This window comes from Ranitomeya variabilis, chromosome 1 (genome assembly GCF_051348905.1).
Source record: "Ranitomeya variabilis isolate aRanVar5 chromosome 1, aRanVar5.hap1, whole genome shotgun sequence".
NCBI classification, from domain to species: domain Eukaryota; kingdom Metazoa; phylum Chordata; class Amphibia; order Anura; family Dendrobatidae; genus Ranitomeya; species Ranitomeya variabilis.
Window position 1 is genome coordinate 310,743,323 of NC_135232.1, and position 20,704 is coordinate 310,764,026.

Genomic DNA, 20,704 nt, shown 5'->3' on the forward strand with positions numbered 1-20,704 from the left:
TGGATGCACATGAAAATCCCTTATTTTAACATGCTTTGTCAAATTTATATGCCACAGGTTACAAAGTGAGAGCGTTGTATACACATCAGTTCTTAAAAGTACCCACTCAGCCGGCAGCATAATGAAAAGTGGGACTCGATGTCTAAATGGAGAGAATATCTAATTTTATCAGACCACTAGTTTAATCAGAATACTATGTAAATATACTAGAATGTAAAACTTGTAGAGTAGTTATATGGTCCAAGGTTTACTGCAATTATGTAAAATTCCATTGTAGATCTTTAAACACTTAATTGTAAAGGTTTGAAGGCCAGAAATTCTTATCAACTTTACTCTTTTATAATAAAAGCTGGAGCTACTGGTATTAAAGGTGCAATGCTTATCGTTGGTTGTTGTACCTTAAAGTTGTTCTTCGGGTACTGCCGATCTGACTTTTCAATCTCCGAATAAAAGGTTTCATATGTAGGGAGTCTTATGTAGTGTTCACCATGCCCTTGCTGCATGCTCTGGTTGGGACAACTGGTATGAGTTCTCTTCAAATTAACTTCAATGACAGTGATCTGCGATAAAGATTTAATGTTTCTTGACTATTATGGTGGTCTTTGTGTCCAAGCATTGCACGCTTAATACAGGCATTAAGGTTTTAAAAGTTGCAGTATTTATAAGTGTGTAAATGTATAGGAAGGACTTTTAAATCAATACAACATACTTAGAAGATTAGTCCTGCGCTGAGATGATTTGTACGGACATGTTAAGCCACTGCCGGCTCTGTACCCTTGAACCCCCTGCGAGGCCCAGAATGCTTTATGGCTCTTTAAAGGGAAAAGGCCTTCATTTCTTCACCTTTATTCTCCCAGCAGCGGTGGAGAGCGAGCTGGCTTCAGTAAGCCTGGTGGTAAGTTTTTGAGTATTACAAATGGGTAGTGTAACACAAAACAATGTCCCTTCCCTTTTTTATAATATTGATTAAATTTTTATTTTTTTAGCTCCATTTTTTTTTTTCTTTGGTCACATTAAAACCATGGTGTAAAGTGTCTCATGTGCAAAAGGTTCTGGCCGGCATTACTGAGGGGTCTACATGGTTTGTGGTTAGACCACAAGAAGCTAACACAAATGGATACAAAATTGTGTGTAATATGGGGAAAGTGAAAATGACTGCACAACATTGGGTGTGAAATCTGCACACACACTTGGGCACACAAACTTTTTCCAACTCTTGGTTTTAAGTGTTAAGGATCCATGTTGACACGTAAATGCTTGCCCTTTTACTGCTAACCATACTCCTTTAGCAGTAGGTTGTGGTAATTGTGCAGTATTCATATGGTTTCAGGGGTTTAATCCCTATAAAATCTGAGGTATTCAAGAACCAGTCCTCCAGAGATGGTTCTTATATTGGCCCCTACTTGTGTGCCCTTGAAGCCCCTTTCTTACATTGGTATGATTTAGCTTTGATGTTCATGTTTGTGTCGCATAGGTTACATTTTCTAGTTAACTGATTTTCTCCTTGTGCTTTCATCTGCCAGGCCTTCTGGATGACGGCCCTGAACTTGATTTTAGTAAGTATATTTTGAAGAAAAAATATACTGTGCAATATGCTGCTGAGAAAAGCATGTTAATTTCAAGTGCAATGTTTTGAGATACTGATTTGGCTTTTATCCTAAGTCATATTGCACGACTCGTTAAAGGGTTGATTGTGACTTGTAGGATCGCTACTTCCAACAGTTGGCGCTATAGAGTTTAAGTCCTCTTTTTCTCAGAAGAGGCAATTTGCTTATTTATTTTGTTTTTTTTTTTAAACTTATTTAGTGCCCCCTATGGAACCTGAAGAGGAACCAGAGAACAACACAATCTTTTTGCAGGGCTTAAGTGATGATGTGACGGTTGAAGATATAGTAGACTTTTTCAAAGACTGTGGTGATGTGAAGGTGAGTAGGGCCTTTTTATGTCCATTTTCTGTTCTACACATCCAAGAGCATGCCACCATATGATTATTCTGCTGTGCTAAACAAGGCACCACATCTGTATACTGTAGGTTTCTATCTTTTTTAGATACATCAGATCTAGAAACACAGGTAGACCTGATCTTTAAATGGGGATTTTCTTGTAGATGGTATTGCCAATCAGGGTCTTGACATTAGGTGAAGGTGACATTAGGGGAAGGTGTTGGTTTCATCTGGTGGGCGTTACTCTCCTCAGACATTAGATACCGTAACTCATTTTCTCATGACACATTTGCTTTAATAGTTAAAATAAAAAAATCTCTCTACAATATCTGCCTAGCCTAGGCTCTATATATACATACAGACCAAGTGGTCCGCAAAAACAAATGTTTGCTGAAACATCCGGCTCTTCTCATGTTCGGCGCCGGCCGGCACCGAAAAGTCTTGTCCCCCTGCTTCGGCCTTGTGCAGGCTGCAGCCGGAGACTCCACCTGCGCTATGATGCTCTCCAGCGTCCCCCACCTACTATTCCGGGTATTCTCGTCCCTGACTTAAAGCGCCCATGCAGATCTCTGCTCTTTCCCCTGCCGCTTCCAGGCACACGATGACATCCGGAAGTGGCTACCTGGCACAAGGATCCGGAGGCATTAGCACTAACCACATCAGAAGTGCCACACTGCAGAGAGACAGTGGACACAGGATCTGGGTAAGGGAGCGCTGCACTATCACTCCTGCACCTCTGTTGTACACCATACTCTGTAGGAATCCCTATTAAAGGGGCAGATAGAGGGTACATCATGTCCCAGCCTAAGGCATCTAAAGTCTCATAAGACTATTAGTCTTTCTCACTTGTTGTAACTTCTGCCAGTCTGCACTTCCTAAAGCTTAGTTTGTCGCTCTGCAAAGCCTGTGACCTCAAATATGCTCAGGAGCCCCCCGCTGCCACCGAGCCCAGTGTAATTAGTCCCTCTGAGTGGGTTTCGTTACTGTCGCAATCCATGGGTTCTCTGGCCAAAGCGATTGAATCCTTCCGTGTCACTTCTGTGGATCACAATGTTCACATGACTGACGTAGATGGATCCTCCCCTACACGGGAGCCATCGGCTACCAGGGCCGCAAGCACTCTTGAAACATACAGACATCTAGAAAACTGATCCGTAGTATGTCACCCGAGCAATCACGTGCCTTGGCGTCCATGAGCTCCGTTTCTTGCTCTCCCTCTCCAGAGGTTTGTAGCAAACATGATTCAGAGCATGAATCGGATGTCTCCTTGGATTCGGATTGGCCAGATTTTCAGAAAACTGTGGATTCACTGATCGAGGCTATCAACCAGACTCTGAAGGATGACAAAGACTCCGGTTCTGTGCCGGATCGCGCAGTGTCCTTCAAGCTGACTAAACGCCCTCACAGAGCATTTGCCATTCACCCGGAGTTTCAGGCTATAGTTAATCGGCACAGGGAGCTACCGGATAAACGCTTCACAGGACGAAGTCCTCTCGAGGCAAAGTATCCTTTCAGCTGATCTAAGGAAAGATTGGGCTGAATCTCCTGTAGTAGACCTGCCAGTGTCTCGCCTGGGATCCAAAACCCTTCTATCCCTGCCAGATGGATCAACCATTAGAAATCCCACAGACAGTCAGGCAGCGTGGGTAGCTAAAGCAATGGTCTCCTGGTCGAAGGCCTTGGCTAATTCCATTCAGAGCAGTAATCTTCCTCCGGCGGCAGTGCATCTGGCCTGTTAGATTTCTAGGGCAGGATATTACCTAGTACATGCATCTTTGGATGCGGCTAGCTGTGCTGCTCTGTCGGCGGCAGATTCCATCACAATCACCAGGGCCTTATGGCTCCGAGAATGGAAAGCGGATTCTGCGTCAAGTCTGATATCCCTTCATTACCAGAGTGGCCATTTATTTGGAGAAAAGCTGGATCTGCTTTTCTCCGATGCTACGTGAGGAAAGAGCAAATTTATTCCCCAGCAGAGGCTTAGGCATCCTTTTCGGCGTCTACAACAAATCCGTTTCCTATCCTTTCGCGCCAATCCGGGCTGGTCCACTACTTCTTCTGGATCAGGGCGCTCACCATGCAGGTATAGAGTACCCAGGCCTCCTATAGGCCCAACCAGCAATGGAAAAATTGAGCCAAACAGTCTAAATCTAAGGGGATCTAGGTCTCAGAGATTTTCTGCCCAATGACTCCTGGCGTTATCCGGTTCACACCAGCAAGGTAGACGGCCTCCTACTTCTGTTTCGTCAGGTCTGGCTTTCCGTCGTCCACGACAAATGGGTCAGAGACCTGGTGTCTTCCGGATACCAAATCGTTTTGTTTTTTTTCTTCGCGTCCCTCAACACGTTTCTTCTTTCTGTCCTCCCAACATCAGAGGCGAAAGCAAAAGTTTTTTCCCGAGCCATAGATTCATTGCATCACGATGGATGGCATCATTGTCCCTGTCCCAGAAAATGAAAGGTTCGAGGGATTCTACTCAAACCTATTTATTATTATTATTAATAATCATTATTCCGCAGCGCTTTACAGTTTTAACAGCTTCAAACACAACAGCCATAAGTAACAATGTTGTAACAATGTTATTTGTTGTCCCAAAAAAGGATGGAAAGGTGAGACCCATACTAGACCTCAAACTTCTCAACAGGTTTGTCAAGGTCCGTCATTTCCACATGGAGTCTCTGCGTTTGGTCATTACTTCAATGGAAAAAGGGAGTTTCTGGCATTCATTGACATTTGGGATGCGTGCCTGCTTATCTCGTGTTTTTTTTTTTTGTTTTGTTTTTTTTTTTCCTCCAGAAATTCCTGCGTTTTGCTGTTCGCGAACAGCAGATATCCTTTTTAGGCATGACCCTGGGCAAAAAATGGTGAAGCGGTTCCTTTAGCGCAGCTCTCCTTCGTCCCCTGCAGCATGTTCTTCTAGCGACTTGGGACAGGAACCCGTTCTCCCTCGGCCGTTGCTGTTTATCCCTGCAGGTCAGGCAGGCTCTTAGATGGTGGACATTGAGCTCTTCTCTCAACCAGAGGAAGTCCTTTTGCCTGGTTCTAGGCTAGTGGTGACTACCGATGCCAGTCTTCTGGGCTGAGGAGCAGTCTATTCGTTAATCGAGACTCCCGATCAATGTCCTAGAGACCCGAGCGATATGGCTAGCCCTGCAGCAGTTCTATTATCTCCTTGCAGTTCCAATATCTCCTGGTGGGTCACCTCATCCGAATTCAATCGAATGCCACGTCTGTGGCATACATCAATCATCAAGGGAGTACCCGCAGCAGGGCGGCCATGTGTGAAGTAACTCGCATACTCCGATGGGCAGAACCGCTCGGTAACCTCAGCAGTGCACATACCAGGCGTAGAAAACTGGGCGGCAGACTTCCTCAGCCATCAGTCTTGCCTCGGAGTATGAACTTCATTCGGAAGTTTTCCAACAGATCTGTCTTCGCTGGGGGACCCCATATGTGGAACTGATGGCATCCAGACTGAATGCCAAAGTTCCTGAGTTCATAGCTCTGTCTCGACAGCCAAGAGCCATCGTAGTGGATGCTCTGGTTCTTCCGTGGCGCTACTTCCTTCTTCCGCACATTTTTCTGCCGCTACTTCCGAGAGTCATCAGGAAGATCAAGGCCGAGGGGGTTCTGATGATCCTGGTTGCTCTGGATTGGCCACGCCGGGTGTGGTTCGCGGAGTTGATGTCAACTATGTTCTCTGGCGATTGCCGGATTGTCCAGATCTGCTCTCCTACGGTCTGATTGAATCCTGGGTTCTGACCCAGGCTGGTCTCTCACAACAGGTCGTTTCCACAATGATTAGTGCTTGTAAACTTTCGATGGTACGCATTTATCACCGTACCTGGAAGACCTTTTTGCATGGTGCAAGGATCGTGGAAGTCCTCCTTTCGTCTTCTCTATTCCCACCATGTTAGAGTTCCTACAGACTGGTCTGGACTCGGCTCTCTCAAGAGCCAGATCTCTGCCTTATCGGTCTCATTCCAGTGTAGGATCGCTACAAAATCTCAGGTGAAGACTTTCATGCAAGGGGTTTCACATGTGGTACCCCCCATCGCATGCTTTTAGATCCTTGGGACCTCAACTTGGTCTTGAGTCCTACAGGAAACTCGTTTGAGCAGCTTCAGGATATTTTGCTGACCCTTCTGTCCTTGAAGGTCACCTTCCTCGTTGCGATCACATCAATCAGGCGAGTTTCGGAGCTAGCTGCTCTGTCCTGCCCTGCGCCTTTTCTTAGTTTCCTCAGAACAAGGTTGTTTTCAGGCCGTCTGTCTCTTTTTTGCCCACGGTCATACGGTCTTTCCACCTTAACGAGCACATTGTTCTTCCTTCATTTTGTTCGGCTCCAGTCCACAGGGTGTAAAGGGCTCCGGATGTAGTCAGAACTCGGAGTAGGAACGTCTCGGACGGCGTCCTTCTGAAGGTCTGATGCTTTTGTTCGTGCTTCCTGAGGGTCACAGGAAAGGTTTAGCCGCTTCAAAGGCCATGATAGCCAGGTAGATTCGTTCCACCATCCAGGAGTCCTACCACGTCAGAGGTAAGCCTATCCCAGCGGGGATCAGGGCACACTCCACTCGGTCAGTAGATGCTTCCTGGGCCATTCGGCATCAGGCGTCGGCGGAGCAGGTCTGTAAAGCTGCGACTTGGTCCAGTATACATACTTTCTCAAAGCACTATAATATTCACACTCAAGCGTCTGCTGATGCTGGTCTGAGCAGAAGAATTCTGCAGGCTGCGGTGGCACACATCTAAGCAGTTGTTACATGAAGCCTGATCTTTTATGATGTTTTCCCACCCAGGGACTGCTTTGGGACATCCCATGGTCCTGTGTCCCCCAATGAGGTGAAGGAGAAACGGGGATCGATTGGTTTTTAAAATTCTTTCCTTTATTTAATGATTTTGTATGTTAACATGTCTGTCCATCCTGTGATTTTCAGAATTCCACTACTTTTCCTTTTATGTTGCAATTTCATTCTTGTGTAGTTAAAACGCAGGCTACATGGCAACAAGTGCCGTTCTACATGAAGATCTCCAGTTTGGATTTCACTGTCACATGACTCAGTAGTGCAGCATTGTGACATGCAATGTGAACACTGCAAAATTTAAACCGATTGGATTTTTGTTTGTCAGATGCATGCAACTTTGCCCAATTGGCAGGGCCGCCTCCAGGTTTTGAGGGCCCCGGGCGAAAGTCTCAGTGGGCCTCCCCACTTTAACACATATCACGATTCATGATGCCCAGACACAGCAGAGAAATATAGCTATAGTACAATGCCAGATTTCACATCTTACATGAGTGATAGCTATTAAATATTCTGCAGTGTATATATACAGGACAGGAGGAGTGGTACTGTGCGGTGTATATATACAGGACAGGAGGAGTGGTATTGTGTGGTGTGTATATATACAGGGGAGAGGTACTGTACAGTGTATATATATACAGGGGAGAGGTACTGTACAGTGTGTGTATATACAGGAGGAGTGGTATTGTGCAGTGTGTATACTTCAACAGCTGCCCAGCCCAGGCCCCCAGCACCTGTCCTGTATAATATATACTGTACAGTATCTCTACAGGCTGTGCTGGGGGCCTGGGCGGCTGCTGGTGCATGTATGTATGTGCGAGTGTGTGTAATATATATATAGCTGCTGGTGCATGTATGTATGTGCGAGTGTGTGTAATATATATATAGCTGCTGGTGCATGTATGTATGTGCGAGTGTGTGTAATATATATATAGCTGCTGGTGCATGTATGTATGTGCGAGTGTGTGTAATATATATATAGCTGCTGGTGCATGTATGTATGTGCGAGTGTGTAATATATATATATAGCTGCTGGTGCATGCATGTATGTGCGAGTGTGTGTAATATATATATATATATAGCTGCTGGTGCATGTATGTATGTGCGAGTGTGTGTAATATATATATATATAGCTGCTGGTGCATGTATGTATGTGCGAGTGTGTGTAATATATATATATATAGCTGCTGGTGCATGTATGTATGTGCGAGTGTGTGTAATATATATATATAGCTGCTGGTGCATGTATGTATGTGCGAGTGTGTGTAATATATATATATAGCTGCTGGTGCATGTATGTATGTGCGAGTGTGTAATATATATAGTTGTGTGTGTGTGTATATGTATATGTGTGTGTGTATATATATATGTATGTGTGTGTGTATGTGTATATGTATATATGTGTGTGTGTATATGTATGTGTATGTATATACACACACACACACACACACACACACACACACACACACACACACACACACACACACACACACACACACACACACACACACATCCCTGCACTGACTGACAAGATGATTGTGCCAGCGCAAATTGAAGCGGCCAGATGGATCTATGACTGCGTGAGTGGGCGCCCCCCCCCCCCCCCCCCACTTGGCTTCAAATTAGCTCGCTTAAAAATTGTAGGTGACGTCTTCCAAATTACTGCTGTGCTGAGGATTTCCACAGAACAAACTGACTGTTGCAAATCTGCAACGTGCAGTGGATTTTAACCTTTGTAATATGAAGGGTAAAATGTGTACCTTAACTTTCAGCATTATTTAAGCTAGTCTTTCGCTGGGGGTGGTGAACAGTGGAAAATGCTCTTTGGGAATGTACTCTTATAGTTACATTTGTGTGGTTGTGTTTCTAATCATCGAATTTTCTTTTATAGATTAACAAAAGAACAGGACAGCCTATAGTGAACATATTTACAGACAAGGAGACTGGTAAACCAAAGGGTGATGGAACGGTTTCATTTGAGGATCCACCTTCTGCAAAGACTGCTGTGGAGATGTTTGATGGTTTGTATCTACAGTCTTGACCTACAAAGGCTGATGCATAATTTTTTTATTCATGAAGGTTTAGATGATGGAATTCTTTCCAAAGTATTCAATGTTTATAGCATACTGTGGCAAGGGTAATGGTCATATCTCTATTTGCAGTTTCATGGTGGCGACTGAGGTGTTTTGGCACTCATGCCAGACTGCATCAAAGGTTGTGGGGGTTAGGGTATTCCCATGCTTTGACTAGACTAAGCGTCCCAGGAACTCTACTGAAATTTATCAAGCATATGACACACCCATTTTTTAACCTGTTCGCCCCAAGCCTGTTTTCATCTTTCTGACAAGGCCAAATTTTCCAGTTCTGACCAGTGTCACTTCATGTGGTAATAACTCTGGAGCGCTTTAACCGGATCCCAGTGATTCTGAGTTGTTGTTTTTTTTCCGTGACTCATTGTACTTTATGGTAGTGGTAAATTTAGGTAGGGGTTTGTTTTTTTTGTTTGTTTTTTGTGAAAATATTGGAAATTTGGTGAAAAATGTGTGATTGTCAAACTTTTAATTTTTATGCCCTTAAATCAAGTGTACAGAGTGAGGCTGCACCCACTGGCTGGGAGTATGTATAATGTATACATACCCTCCGGTCCCAACTCAGAAACCTGCCATTCCTCGCTGCATGTGCTGGGGGATGCACAAATCTGCAGTCACACAGTGATTGCAGACTTATTGATTTGGACTAGACAACCTTTTTAAATGTATGATATTTGGACTTTTGGCAAAAGCTGAGATAGTTTTGGCTTGTCCAATAGAAATCCATACATGTCTGTTTTTATTTTATTCCCTCATCTCCAAGATTGCCTGCTGTCCTCTAGTAGACTGCAGTTAAGGTTTTTCTGGCTATGAAAACCAATAGTAGTAGACCTAATCTACTTGGTAGCCAGCATAGGTAAAACTACATCAGTCAAGCCCTTCAACTGTAATGTTTCCTGTGCCCACCACTAAGTTGCCCTTGTTGGAGCTGCTTGTGCTTTAATGGTCAACAATAACTCCAGGATGAATAGGACCAGGGATATTAGATCAGTAAAATGTTTTCATGTCCCAAAGTAAAATTTCTAGCTTCGCTTGTGCTTTTTTTTAAAAAAAAAAAAAAATTCTAAGTGGTGTTTGTGATTGAATACATTGAGATGGAAGCTGCCTGAGGTCTTGATTGGATGGGGTGAAATATATACATAAATGGCCTAAATGAATTCTTCATATGTTTTTAGTTAACCTACATGCATTCTGCTCATTAAAACGTGTGTTTTTATATGGATTTTTTTTTTTTTTTAAATTAAAGGAAAAGAATTTCAGGGGAACAAATTGAAAGTGGCCTTGGCCCGCAAGAAGTCTCTTCTTGGTGGTGGCATGCGAGGCGGGTTGCTGCCTCGTGATGGTCGCGGTCATCCCCCACTCCTTAGAGGTGGTAAGTGTTACTTATGTTTATTTGCAAGTGTTTTTTCTGTTTTGATTGAACACTCAAGCGGGCAATTCGATTTTTTTTTTTTTTTTTTTTTTTTTTTTTTATTGCTTTTAGACATTAATCGACATTTTAACTTGCAGGTCCTATGGGGCGTATGGGTGGCAGAGGTGGCGAACGTGGTGGATTCATGCCCAGAGGGCCAAGGGCACCGAGGGGTAGTCCAGTTAGTGGCCCCAATGTACAGCACAGAGCTGGAGACTGGCAGTGTCCTAACCCGTAAGTCTTTATAGTGAAGAAAATAAACCTTGTCTAAATAAATAGAGAAAAGACCCAGCATCACCATTTTACAAACGCTATTTTGTTGTTGTTTTTTTTTTTAGGGATTGTGGAAATCAGAATTTTGCTTGGCGGACAGAGTGTAACCAGTGCAAGGCACCCAAACCTGAAGGCTTCAATCCTCCTCCATTCCCACCACCAGGTAATCTGAATCGTTACCGGTTTAAACTGCTCTTAACACCCAGCATGGGACAGAAACCTTTTCCTACCACTTTTGATCCACTGATGAACATTTTCCTGTCTTGTTTCCTCTTGATGTGCATACTTCTTAACCCCTTCATGACCTTGCCGTTTTTTGCAATTCTGACCAGTGTCCCTTTGAGGTAATAACTCAGGAACACTTCAACGGATCCTAGCGATTCTGAGATTGTTTTTTCGTGACATATTGGGCTTCATGTTAGTGGTAAATTTAGGTCGATAATTTCTGAGTTTATTTGTGAAAAAAACGGAAATTTGGCAAAAATTTTGAAAACTTCGCAATTTTCACATTTTGAATTTTTATTCTGTTAAACCAGAGAGTTATGTGACACAAAATAGTTAATAAATAACATTTCCCACATGTCTACTTTACATCAGCACAATTTTGGAAACAAATTTTTTTTTTGCTAGGAAGTTATAAGGGTTAAAATTTGACCAGTGATTTCTCATTTTTACAACAAAATTTACAAAACCATTTTTTTTAGGGATCACCTCACATTTGAAGTCAGTTTGAGGGTTCTATATGGCTGAAAATACCCAAAAGTGACACCATTCTAAAAACTGCACCCCTCAAGGTGCTCAAAACCACATTCAAGAAGTTTATTAACCCTTCAGGTGTTTCACAGCAGCAGAAGCAACATGGAAGTAAAAAATGAACATTTAACTTTTTAGTCACAAAAATGATATTTTAGCGAAATTTTTTTTATTTTCCCAAGGGTAAAAGGAGAAACTGGACCACGGACGTTGTTGTCCAATTTGTCCTGAGTACGCTGATACCTCATATGTGGGGGTAAACCACTGTTTGGGCGCACGGCAGGGCTCGGAAGGGAAGGAGCGCCATTTGACTTTTTCAATGAAAAATTGGCTCCAATCTTTAGCGGACACCATGTCGCGTTTGGAGAGCCCCCGTGTGCCTAAACATTGGAGCTCCCCCACAAGTGACCCCATTTTGGAAACTAGACCCCCCAAGGAACTCATCTAGAGGCATAGTGAGCACTTTAAACCCCCAGGTGCTTCACAAATTGTTCCGCAAAAATGAAAAAGTACTTTTTTTTCACACACAATTTCTTTTAGCCTCAATTCTTTCATTTTCACATGGGCAACAGGATAAAATGGATCCTAAAATTTGTTGGGCAATTTCTCCTGAGTATGCCGATACCTCATATGTGGGGGTAAACCACTGTTTGGGTGCACGGCAAGGCTCGGAAGGGGAGGCGTGCCATTTGACTTTTTGAATGGAAAATTAGCTCCAATCGTTAGCGGACACCATGTCGCGTTTGGAGAGCCCCTGTGTGCCTAAACATTGGAGCTCCCCTACAAGTGACCCCATTTTGGAAACTAGACCCCCCAAGGAACTTATCTAGATGCATAGTGAGCACTTATAACCCCCAGGTGCTTCACAGAAGTTTATAACGCAGAGCCGTGAAAATAAAAAAATAATTTTTCTTTCCTCAAAAATGATTTTTAGCCCAGAATTTTTTATTTTCCCAAGGGTAATAGGAGAAATTGGACCCCAAAAGTTGTTTTCCAGTTTCTCCTGAGTACGATGATACCCCATATGTGGGGGTAAACCACTGTTTTGGCACACGTCGGGGTTCGGAAGGGAAGTAGTGACGTTTTGAAATGCAGACTTTGATGGAATGCTCTGCGGGCGTCAGGTTGCGTTTGCAGAGCCCCTGATGTGCCTAAACAGTAGGAACTCCCCACAATTGACTCCATTTTGGAAACTAGACCCCCAAGGGAACTTATCTAGATGTGTGGTGAGCACTTTGAACCCCCAAGTGCTTCACAGAAGTTTATAACGCAGAGCCGTGAAAATAATAAATGTGTTTCCTTTCCTCAAAAATATTTTTTTAGCCCAGAATTTTTTATTTTTGCAAGAGTAACAGGAGAAATTGGACCCCAAAAGTTGTTGTCCAGTTTCTCCTGAGTACGCTGATACCCCATATGTGGGGGTAAACCACTGTTTGGGTACATGCCGGGGCTCGGAAGGGAAGTAGTGACGTTTTGGAATGCAGACTTTGATGGAATGGTCTGCGGGCATCATGTTACGTTTGCAGAGCCCCTGATATGCCTAAACAGTAGAAACCCCCCACAAGTGACCCCATTTTGGAAACTAGACCCCCCAAGGAACTTATCTAGATGTGTGGTGAGCACGTTCAACCCCCAAGTGCTTCACAGAAGTTTACAACGCAGAGCCGTGAAAATAAAAAAATCATTTTTCTTTCCTCAAAAAAGATGTTTTAGCAAGCAATTTTTTATTTTCACAAGGGTAACAGGAGAATTTGGACCCCAATATTTGTTGCCCAGTTTGTTGGGAGTACGATGATACCCCATATGTGGGGGTAAACCACTGTTTGGGCACACGTCAGGGCTCGGAAGGGAAGTAGTGACATTTGAAATGCAGACTTTGATGGAATGGTCTGCGGGCATCACATTGCATTTGCAGAGCCCCTGATGTGCCTAAACAGTAGAAACACCCCACAAGTGACCCCATTTTGGAAACTAGACCCCCGAAGGAACTTATCTAGATGTGTGGTGAGCACTTTCAACCCCCAAGTGCTTCACAGAAGTTTATAACGCAGAGCCGTGAAAATAAAAAATAATTGTTCTTTCCTCAAAAATTATGTTTTAGCAAGTAATTTTTTATTTTTGCAAGGGTAACAGGAGAAATTGGACCTCAACAGTTGTTGCCCAGTTTGTCCTGAGTACGCTGGTACCCCAAATGTGGGGGTAAACCACTGTTTGGGCGCACGTCGGGGCTTGGAAGGGCGGGAGCACCATTTGACTTTTTGAACGCAAGATTGGCTGGAATCAATGGTGGCGCCATGTTGCGTTTGGAGACCCCTGATGTGCCTAAACAGTGGAAACCCCTCAATTCTAACTTCAACACTAACCCCAACACACCCCTAATCCTAATCCCAACTGTAGCCATAACCCTAATCACAACCCTAACCCCAACACACCCCTAACCACAACCCTAACCGCAACACAACCGTAACCCTAATTCCAACCCTAATCCTAACCCTAATCCCAACCGTAACCCTAATCCCAACCCTAACCACAACTGTAACCCCAACACACCCCTAACCCTATCCGTAACCCTAACCACAAGCCTATTCTTAACCCTATTTCCAACCCTAGCCCTAATTCCAACCCTAACCCTAAGGGTATGTGCCCACGTTGCGGATTCGTGTGAGATTTTTCCGCACGATTTTTGAAAAATCTGCAGGTAAAAGGCACTGCGTTTTGCCTGCGGATTTACAGCAGATTTCCAGTGTTTTTTTGTGCGGATTTCACCTGCGGATTCCTATTGAGGAACAGGTGTAAACCGCTGCGGAATCCGCACAAAGAATTGACATGCTGCGGAAAATACAATGCAGCGTTTCTGCACGGAATTTTCCGCACCATGGGCACAGCAGATTTGGTTTTCCTTAGGTGTACATGGTACTGTAAACCTGATGGAAAACTGCTTCGAATTCGCAGCGGCCAATCCGCTGCGGATCCGCGGCCAATCCGCTGCGGATCCGCGGCCAATCCTCTGCCAATCCGCGGCCAATCCGCTGCGGATCCGCGGCCAATCCGCTGCGGATCCGCGGCCAATCCGCTGCGGATCCGCGGCCAATCCGCTGCAGATCCGCGGCCAATCCGCTGCAGATCCGCGGCCAATCCGCTGCGGATCCGCGGCCAATCCGCTGCGGATCCGCGGCCAATCCGCTGCGGATCCGCGGCCAATCCGCTGCGGATCCACTGCGGATCCGCGGCCGATCCGCTCTGTGTGCACATGCCATAACCCTACCCCTAACCCTACCCGTAACCCTAACCCTACCCCTAACCCTACCCCTAGTTCTAACCCTAACCCTAGTGGTAAAAGAAAAAAAAATATTTTCTTTATTTTATTATTGTCCCTACCTATGGGGGTGATAAAGGGGGGGGTTTATTTATTATTTTTTTTATTTTGATCGCTGTGGTAGAACCTACCACAGCGATCAAAATGTACCTGTAACGAATCTGCCAGCCTGCAGATTCGGCGGGCGTACTGAGCATGCGCCCGCCATTTTCCAAGATGGCGGCGCCCAGCGAGGAGACGGCCGGACACCGGGAGGATCGGTAAGTATGAGGGGGTGGTGGGGGGGGTGGATCGGAGCACAGGGGGGGGGATCGGAGGACGGGGGGAGCGGACAGGAGCACGGGGGAGCGAACAGGGGGACGGAGGGGGGTACCTGACAGAACGGACGACTGGGGAGGAGATCGGGGGCGGTGGGGGGGGCCAGTACATGATTTCCAGCCATGGCAGATGCTATTGCAGCATCGGCCATGGCTGGATTGCAATATTTCACCATTTTCATAGGTGAAATATTGCAAATTGCTCTGATTGGCTGTTGCACTTTCAACAGCCAATCAGAGCGATCGTAGCCACGTGGGGGCAAAGCCACCCCCCCTAGGCTGAAGTACAACTCCCCCTCTCCCTGCAGATCGGGTAAAATAGGAATTAACCCTTTCACCCGATCTGCAGGGATGCGATCATTCCATGACGCCGCATAGGCGTCATGGGTCGGGAAGGGGTTAAAATTGCCTAAAGAGAAAATGCAGAAATGTAAAAAAAAAAATAAATCTATTTTCTCTTATAAAGTGTTTTTCAAACATAATACCGGGAGCTTTTCTTCGACAAAAACATGTTAGTGATGCACATTGCATCACTAACACTACACTGGGGACAGTTTAATAGCTAAAAATGGTGACAGGTTCCTTTTTAATCTTATTTTCTTTGATCCAGGAGATAAGCTATCACCACAGATGTTTGCAAGTGGCTTTCTTTCCCATTGAAAACACATGAATGCTCAGCCAAATGTTTGCTTGAGGGTGGAGGGGTTTGGAGAGATGTGCCTGGATGAATGCTCAGTCTAAAGGCCCCGTCTCACTAAGCGATTTACCAACGATCACGACCAGCGATACGACCTGGCCGTGATCGTTGGTAAGTCGCTGTGTGGTCGCTGGGGAGCTGTCACACAGACAGCTCTCTCCAGCGACCAACGATCAGGGGAACGACTTCGGCATCGTTGAAACTGTCTTCAACGATGCCGAAGTCCCCCTGCAGCACCCGGGTAACCAGGGTAAACATCGGGTTACTAAGCGCAGGGCCGCGCTTAGTAACCCGATGTTTACCCTGGTTACCAAAAAAAACAAACACTACATACTCGCCTTTCGGTGTCCAGGTCCCTTGCCGTCTGCTTCCTGCTCTGACTGAGATCCGGCCGTACAGTGAGAGCAGATCACAGCGGTGACGTCACTGCTGCGCTCTCACTTCTCACTGTACGGCCGGCAGTCAGTGAGAGCAGGAAGCAGACGGCAAGGGACCTGGACACCGAAAGGCGAGTATGTAGTGTTTGTTTTTTTTGGTAACCAGGGTAAACATCGGGTTACTAAGCGCGGCCCTGCGCTTAGTAACCCGATGTTTACCCTGGTTACCAGTGAAGACATCGCTGGATCGGTGTCACACACACCGATTCAGCGATGTCAGCGGGGCCTCAACGACCAAAAAAAGGTCCAGGCCATTCCGACACGACCAGTGATCTCGCAGCAGGGGCCTGATCGCTGGTACGTGTCACACATAGCGAGATCGCTATGGAGGTCGCTGTTGCGTCACAAAACTTGTGACTCAGCAGCGATCTCGCTAGCGATCTCGCTATGTGAGACGGGGCCTTAAAGGTACCTTCACATTAAGCGACGCTGCAGCGATAGCGACAACGATGCAGATCGCTGCAGCGTCGCTGTTTGATCGCTGGAGAGCTGTCACACAGACCGCTCTCCAGCGACCAACGATGCCGAGGTCCCCGGGTAACCAGGGTAAACATCGGGTTACTAAGCGCAGGGCCGCGCTTAGTAACCCGATGTTTACCCTGGTTACCAGCGTAAAATGTAAAAAAAACAAACAGTACATACTTACATTCGCGTCCCCCGGCGTCCGCTTCCTGCACTGACTGAGCGCCGGCCCTAACAGCAGAGCGGTGACGTCACCGCTGTGCTGTACTTTCACTTTACGTTGCTCAGTCAGTGTGGGAAGCGGACGCCGGGGGACGCGAATGTAAGTATGTAGTGTTTGTTTTTTTTACATTTTACACTGGTAACCAGGGTAAACATCGGGTTACTAAGCGCGGCCCTGCGCTTAGTAACCCGATGTTTACCCTGGTTACCAGTGTAAAACATCGCTGGTATCGTTGCTTTTGGTGTCAAACACGACGATACACGCCGGTCTGACGACCAAATAAAGTTCTGAACTTTGTTCAACGACCAGCGATATCACAGCAGGATCCTGATCGCTGCTGCGTGTCAAACTAAACGATATCGCTAGCCAGGACGCTGCAACGTCACGGATCGCTAGCGATATCGTTTAGTGTGAAGGTACCTTTAAGCCCTGTCACACTAAGCGAGGTCGCTAGCGAGATCGCTGCTGAGTCACAAGTTTTGTGACGCAACAGCGACCTCAGTAGCGATCTCACTATGTTTGACACGTAGCAGCGACCAGGCCCCTGCTGTGAGATCGCTGGTCGTGTCAGAATGGCCTGGACCTTTTTTTGATCGTTGAGGTCCCGCTGACATCGCTGAATCGGTGTGTGTGACACGGATTCAGCGATGTCTTCACTGGTAACCAGGGTAAACATTGGGTTACTAAGCGCAGGGCCGCGCTTAGTAACCCGATGTTTACCCTGGTTACCATCGTAAATGTAAAAAAAACCACTACATACTCACATTCCGGTGACCGTCAGGTCCCTTGCCGTCTGCTTCCCGCACTGACTGACTGCCGGCCGTAAAGTGAAAGCACAGCACAGTGGTGACGTCACCGCTCTGCTGTTGGGGCCGGCGCTCACTCAGTGCAGGAAGCGGATGCCGGGGGACGCGAAGGTGAGTATGTACTGTTTGTTTTTTTACATTTTACACTGGTAACCAGGGTAAACATCGGGTTACTAAGCGCGGCCCTGCGCTTAGCAACACGATGTTTACCCTGGTTACCCGGGGACCTCGGCATCATTGGTCGCTGGAGAGCTGTCTGTGTGACAGCTCCCCAGCGACTAAATGGCGACGCTGCAGCGATCGGCATCGTTGTCTGTATCGCTGCAGCGTCGCTAAGTGTGACGGGGCCTTAAAGCTGGCCATACATGTGAGAACTGTTGGCAGACAGCGATCTCTTCTGACTTCCGCTATACACATGTGCTCTTGGCATTTTTGGCTCACTTTCGCATCAGAAAAGGGCCAGTGAAGTCACATCATGCATGCAAGCCAGCATATCGGTAGAATAGCCGCTTAAGCACGTGCTAGATATGATGTCACCTACCAGATTTAGTGGACATTATTCATAAATCTCACCAGCTACGGTGTGCTATGTTTAGGCATATATTCAGCAGTGCTCTTCAAATACTGAACAAAGTTACCTGTAACAACTAGCAATGAGTGAGTGTACTCGTTGCTTGGGTGGTCTCCCAGTATTTGACTGCTCGGAGATTACGTTTTCATCGCCTCAGCAGCATGATTTACAGCTATTAGCCAACTTGATTACATGTGAGGATTCTCTAGCAACCAGGCAACCCCCACATGCACTCAGCCTGGCTAGTAGCTGTAAATCATTCAGCTGCCGTGATGAAAACTTAATCTCCGAACACTAACAAATACTCGGAGGTCACCTGCGTGTGCTCGGGAAAACCCGAGCAACGAGTACACTCGCTCATCACTAGTAACAACCAGTGACTTTAGTGGTGAAGCTCGTATTGGAATACCTGTCAACATATGGCAGCCAGAATTGCAGAAGCAAACTATCGTGCTGTGCTGCTTTCTCTTTAACTCCTGTAACTCTGGCCTTTAAGGTCTGAGATACAAAATACCTCTCCAGCATTATGCCCCGGGTAGCTTTTTTTTTTTTTTTTTTTTTTTTTTTTTTTTTTAATTTCTTTATCCATTTCCATCTTTCTCCCATTCTTCAGGTGGTGAACGAGGTAGAGGAGGACCAGGAATGAGGGGAGGCAGAGGATTAATGGATCGTGGTGGCCCTGGGATGTTTAGAGGTGGTCGTGGAGGAGATAGAGGCTTTAGAGGCCGTGGAATGGATAGAGGTTTTGGTGGAGGAAGGAGAGGTGGCCCACCTGGACCTCCAGGGCCTCTTTTGGAATCAATGGGAGGAAGAGGCGGTGGTAGACGTGGTGGTCCAGGCAAGTTGGACAAGTAAGTTGAGAAGAAGAAAAATTGTAGTGGATTTATTTGTGTATTAAACAAATAACTTTTTTTTTTTTCCCCCCCCTTTCCACTAGGAGTGATCACCGCCAGGAGCGCAGGGAAAGACCTTACTAGCAGTTTAAAGCCTCCTTTACTACCAGATTTATTTTTTAAGCCAGAAATGTTTTAAATTTATAATTCCATATTTATAATGCTAGCATGGAGTCCATCCATTGTTACATTATGACTATACTTTGTCTGTAGTATTCACAATTTGTGGAGATATTAAAATGGAAGTTTAATGGTAGTACCAATGTTTCTTTTATTTTATAATTTTCCTTGCACCTCATAATTCCAGGCTTTGTCTGTAAAATATACTAAGTTTTACAGAAGTGGATTTGTCAGCATGTATAACTATGATGAAAATAAGGTTGAAGAGTGTGTGGTTATGACCATTTCTTGTGACAATATTATCTTTATTATTTGTCCGCTTGTGCCAGCATACATGGCCCATTTTTGTGGGCCAAGGTCGGGCTTGTTTCCCCTTTCAAGCATTTGAAGAGATCAGGGTTTTAGTATGATTGATACATGTTTTGCTTATTTTTGTTGCAAGAATTATTGGGGGAATGTCATGAATTTTATACTTTTGGCTTGTACCGGTTGTTGACTCCACATTACAGTAATAAAACTCTGTAAACCAGTGTCTAATCTATGGTTTCTGGTCTTAGTTGAATAAACCTTCAGGTATTTTAAAAAAACAAACCAATAAATGATCAATGGAAAAGATCACACATCATATTAGAACAAAATGTTTCCCTATATAAACAAAACTACCAATATATTTTGTAGTATAGTTTTATATAGTGTCATTTCTCTTAGGGTACCGTCTCACAAAACGATTTACCAATGATCACGACCAGCGATACGACCTGGCCGTGATCGTTGGTAAGTCGTAGTGTGGTCGCTGGAGAGCTGTCACACAGACAGCTCTCCAGCGACCAATGATGCCGAAGTCCCCGGGTAACCAGGGTAAACATCGGGTTACTAAGCGCAGGGCCGCGCTTAGTAACCCGATGTTTACCCTGGTTACCAGTGTAAAATGTAAAATAACAAACAGTACATACTCACATTCGCGTCCCCCGGCGTCCGCTTCCTGAACAGACTGAGCGCCGGCCCTAACAGCAGAGCGGTGACGTCACCGCTGTGCTGTACTTTCACTTAACGGCCGGCGCTCAGTCAGTGCAGGAAGCGGACAGCGAGGGACGTGTGACAGACATCAGAGGGTGAGTATGTACGGTTTGTTTTTTTTACTTTTACGATGGTAACCAGGGTAAACATCGGGTTACTAAGCGTGGCCCTGCACTTAGTAACCCGATGTTTACCCTGGTTACAAGCGAACGCATCGTTGGATCGGTGTCACACACACCGATCCAACGATGACAGCGGGAGATCCAGCAACGAAAGAAAGTTCCAAACGATCTGCTACGACGTACGATTCTCAGCAGGGTCCCTGATCGCTGCTGCGTGTCAGACACAGCGATATCGTATGGATATCGCTGGAACGTCATGGATCGTACCGTCGTAGCGATCAAAGTGCCACTGTGAGACGGTACCCTTAGGGTACTGTCACACTAAACGATTTACCAACGATCACGACCAGCGATACGACCTGGCCGTGATCATTGGTAAGTGGTTGTGTGGTGGCTGGGGAGCTGTCACACAGTCAGCTCTCCAGCGACCAACGATGCCGAAGTCCCAGGG

The 20,704-nt window shown here is 45.6% G+C and overlaps 1 protein-coding gene across 5 annotated transcripts in view; it reads left to right on the plus strand.

The window, feature by feature from the left end:
• Positions 1-19,655, plus strand: part of EWSR1 (EWS RNA binding protein 1) — a 93,249-nt gene extending 73,594 nt beyond the window's left edge. For 2 of the 5 annotated variants that reach the window (XM_077296699.1, XM_077296718.1), the window contains exons 9-17: positions 858-895; positions 1,524-1,556; positions 1,807-1,925; positions 8,637-8,766; positions 10,082-10,207; positions 10,345-10,480; positions 10,585-10,682; positions 18,715-18,952; positions 19,039-19,655. In XM_077296699.1, the coding sequence (XP_077152814.1) occupies positions 858-895; positions 1,524-1,556; positions 1,807-1,925; positions 8,637-8,766; positions 10,082-10,207; positions 10,345-10,480; positions 10,585-10,682; positions 18,715-18,952; positions 19,039-19,078 (958 nt within the window). In that variant the 3' untranslated portion in view covers positions 19,079-19,655. The remainder of the gene's footprint in view (positions 1-857; positions 896-1,523; positions 1,557-1,806; positions 1,926-8,636; positions 8,767-10,081; positions 10,208-10,344; positions 10,481-10,584; positions 10,683-18,714; positions 18,953-19,038) is intronic. The other 3 variants (XM_077296708.1, XM_077296727.1, XR_013223939.1) reach the window with 2 other exon arrangements.
• The last annotated feature ends 1,049 nt before the right edge of the window (positions 19,656-20,704 follow it).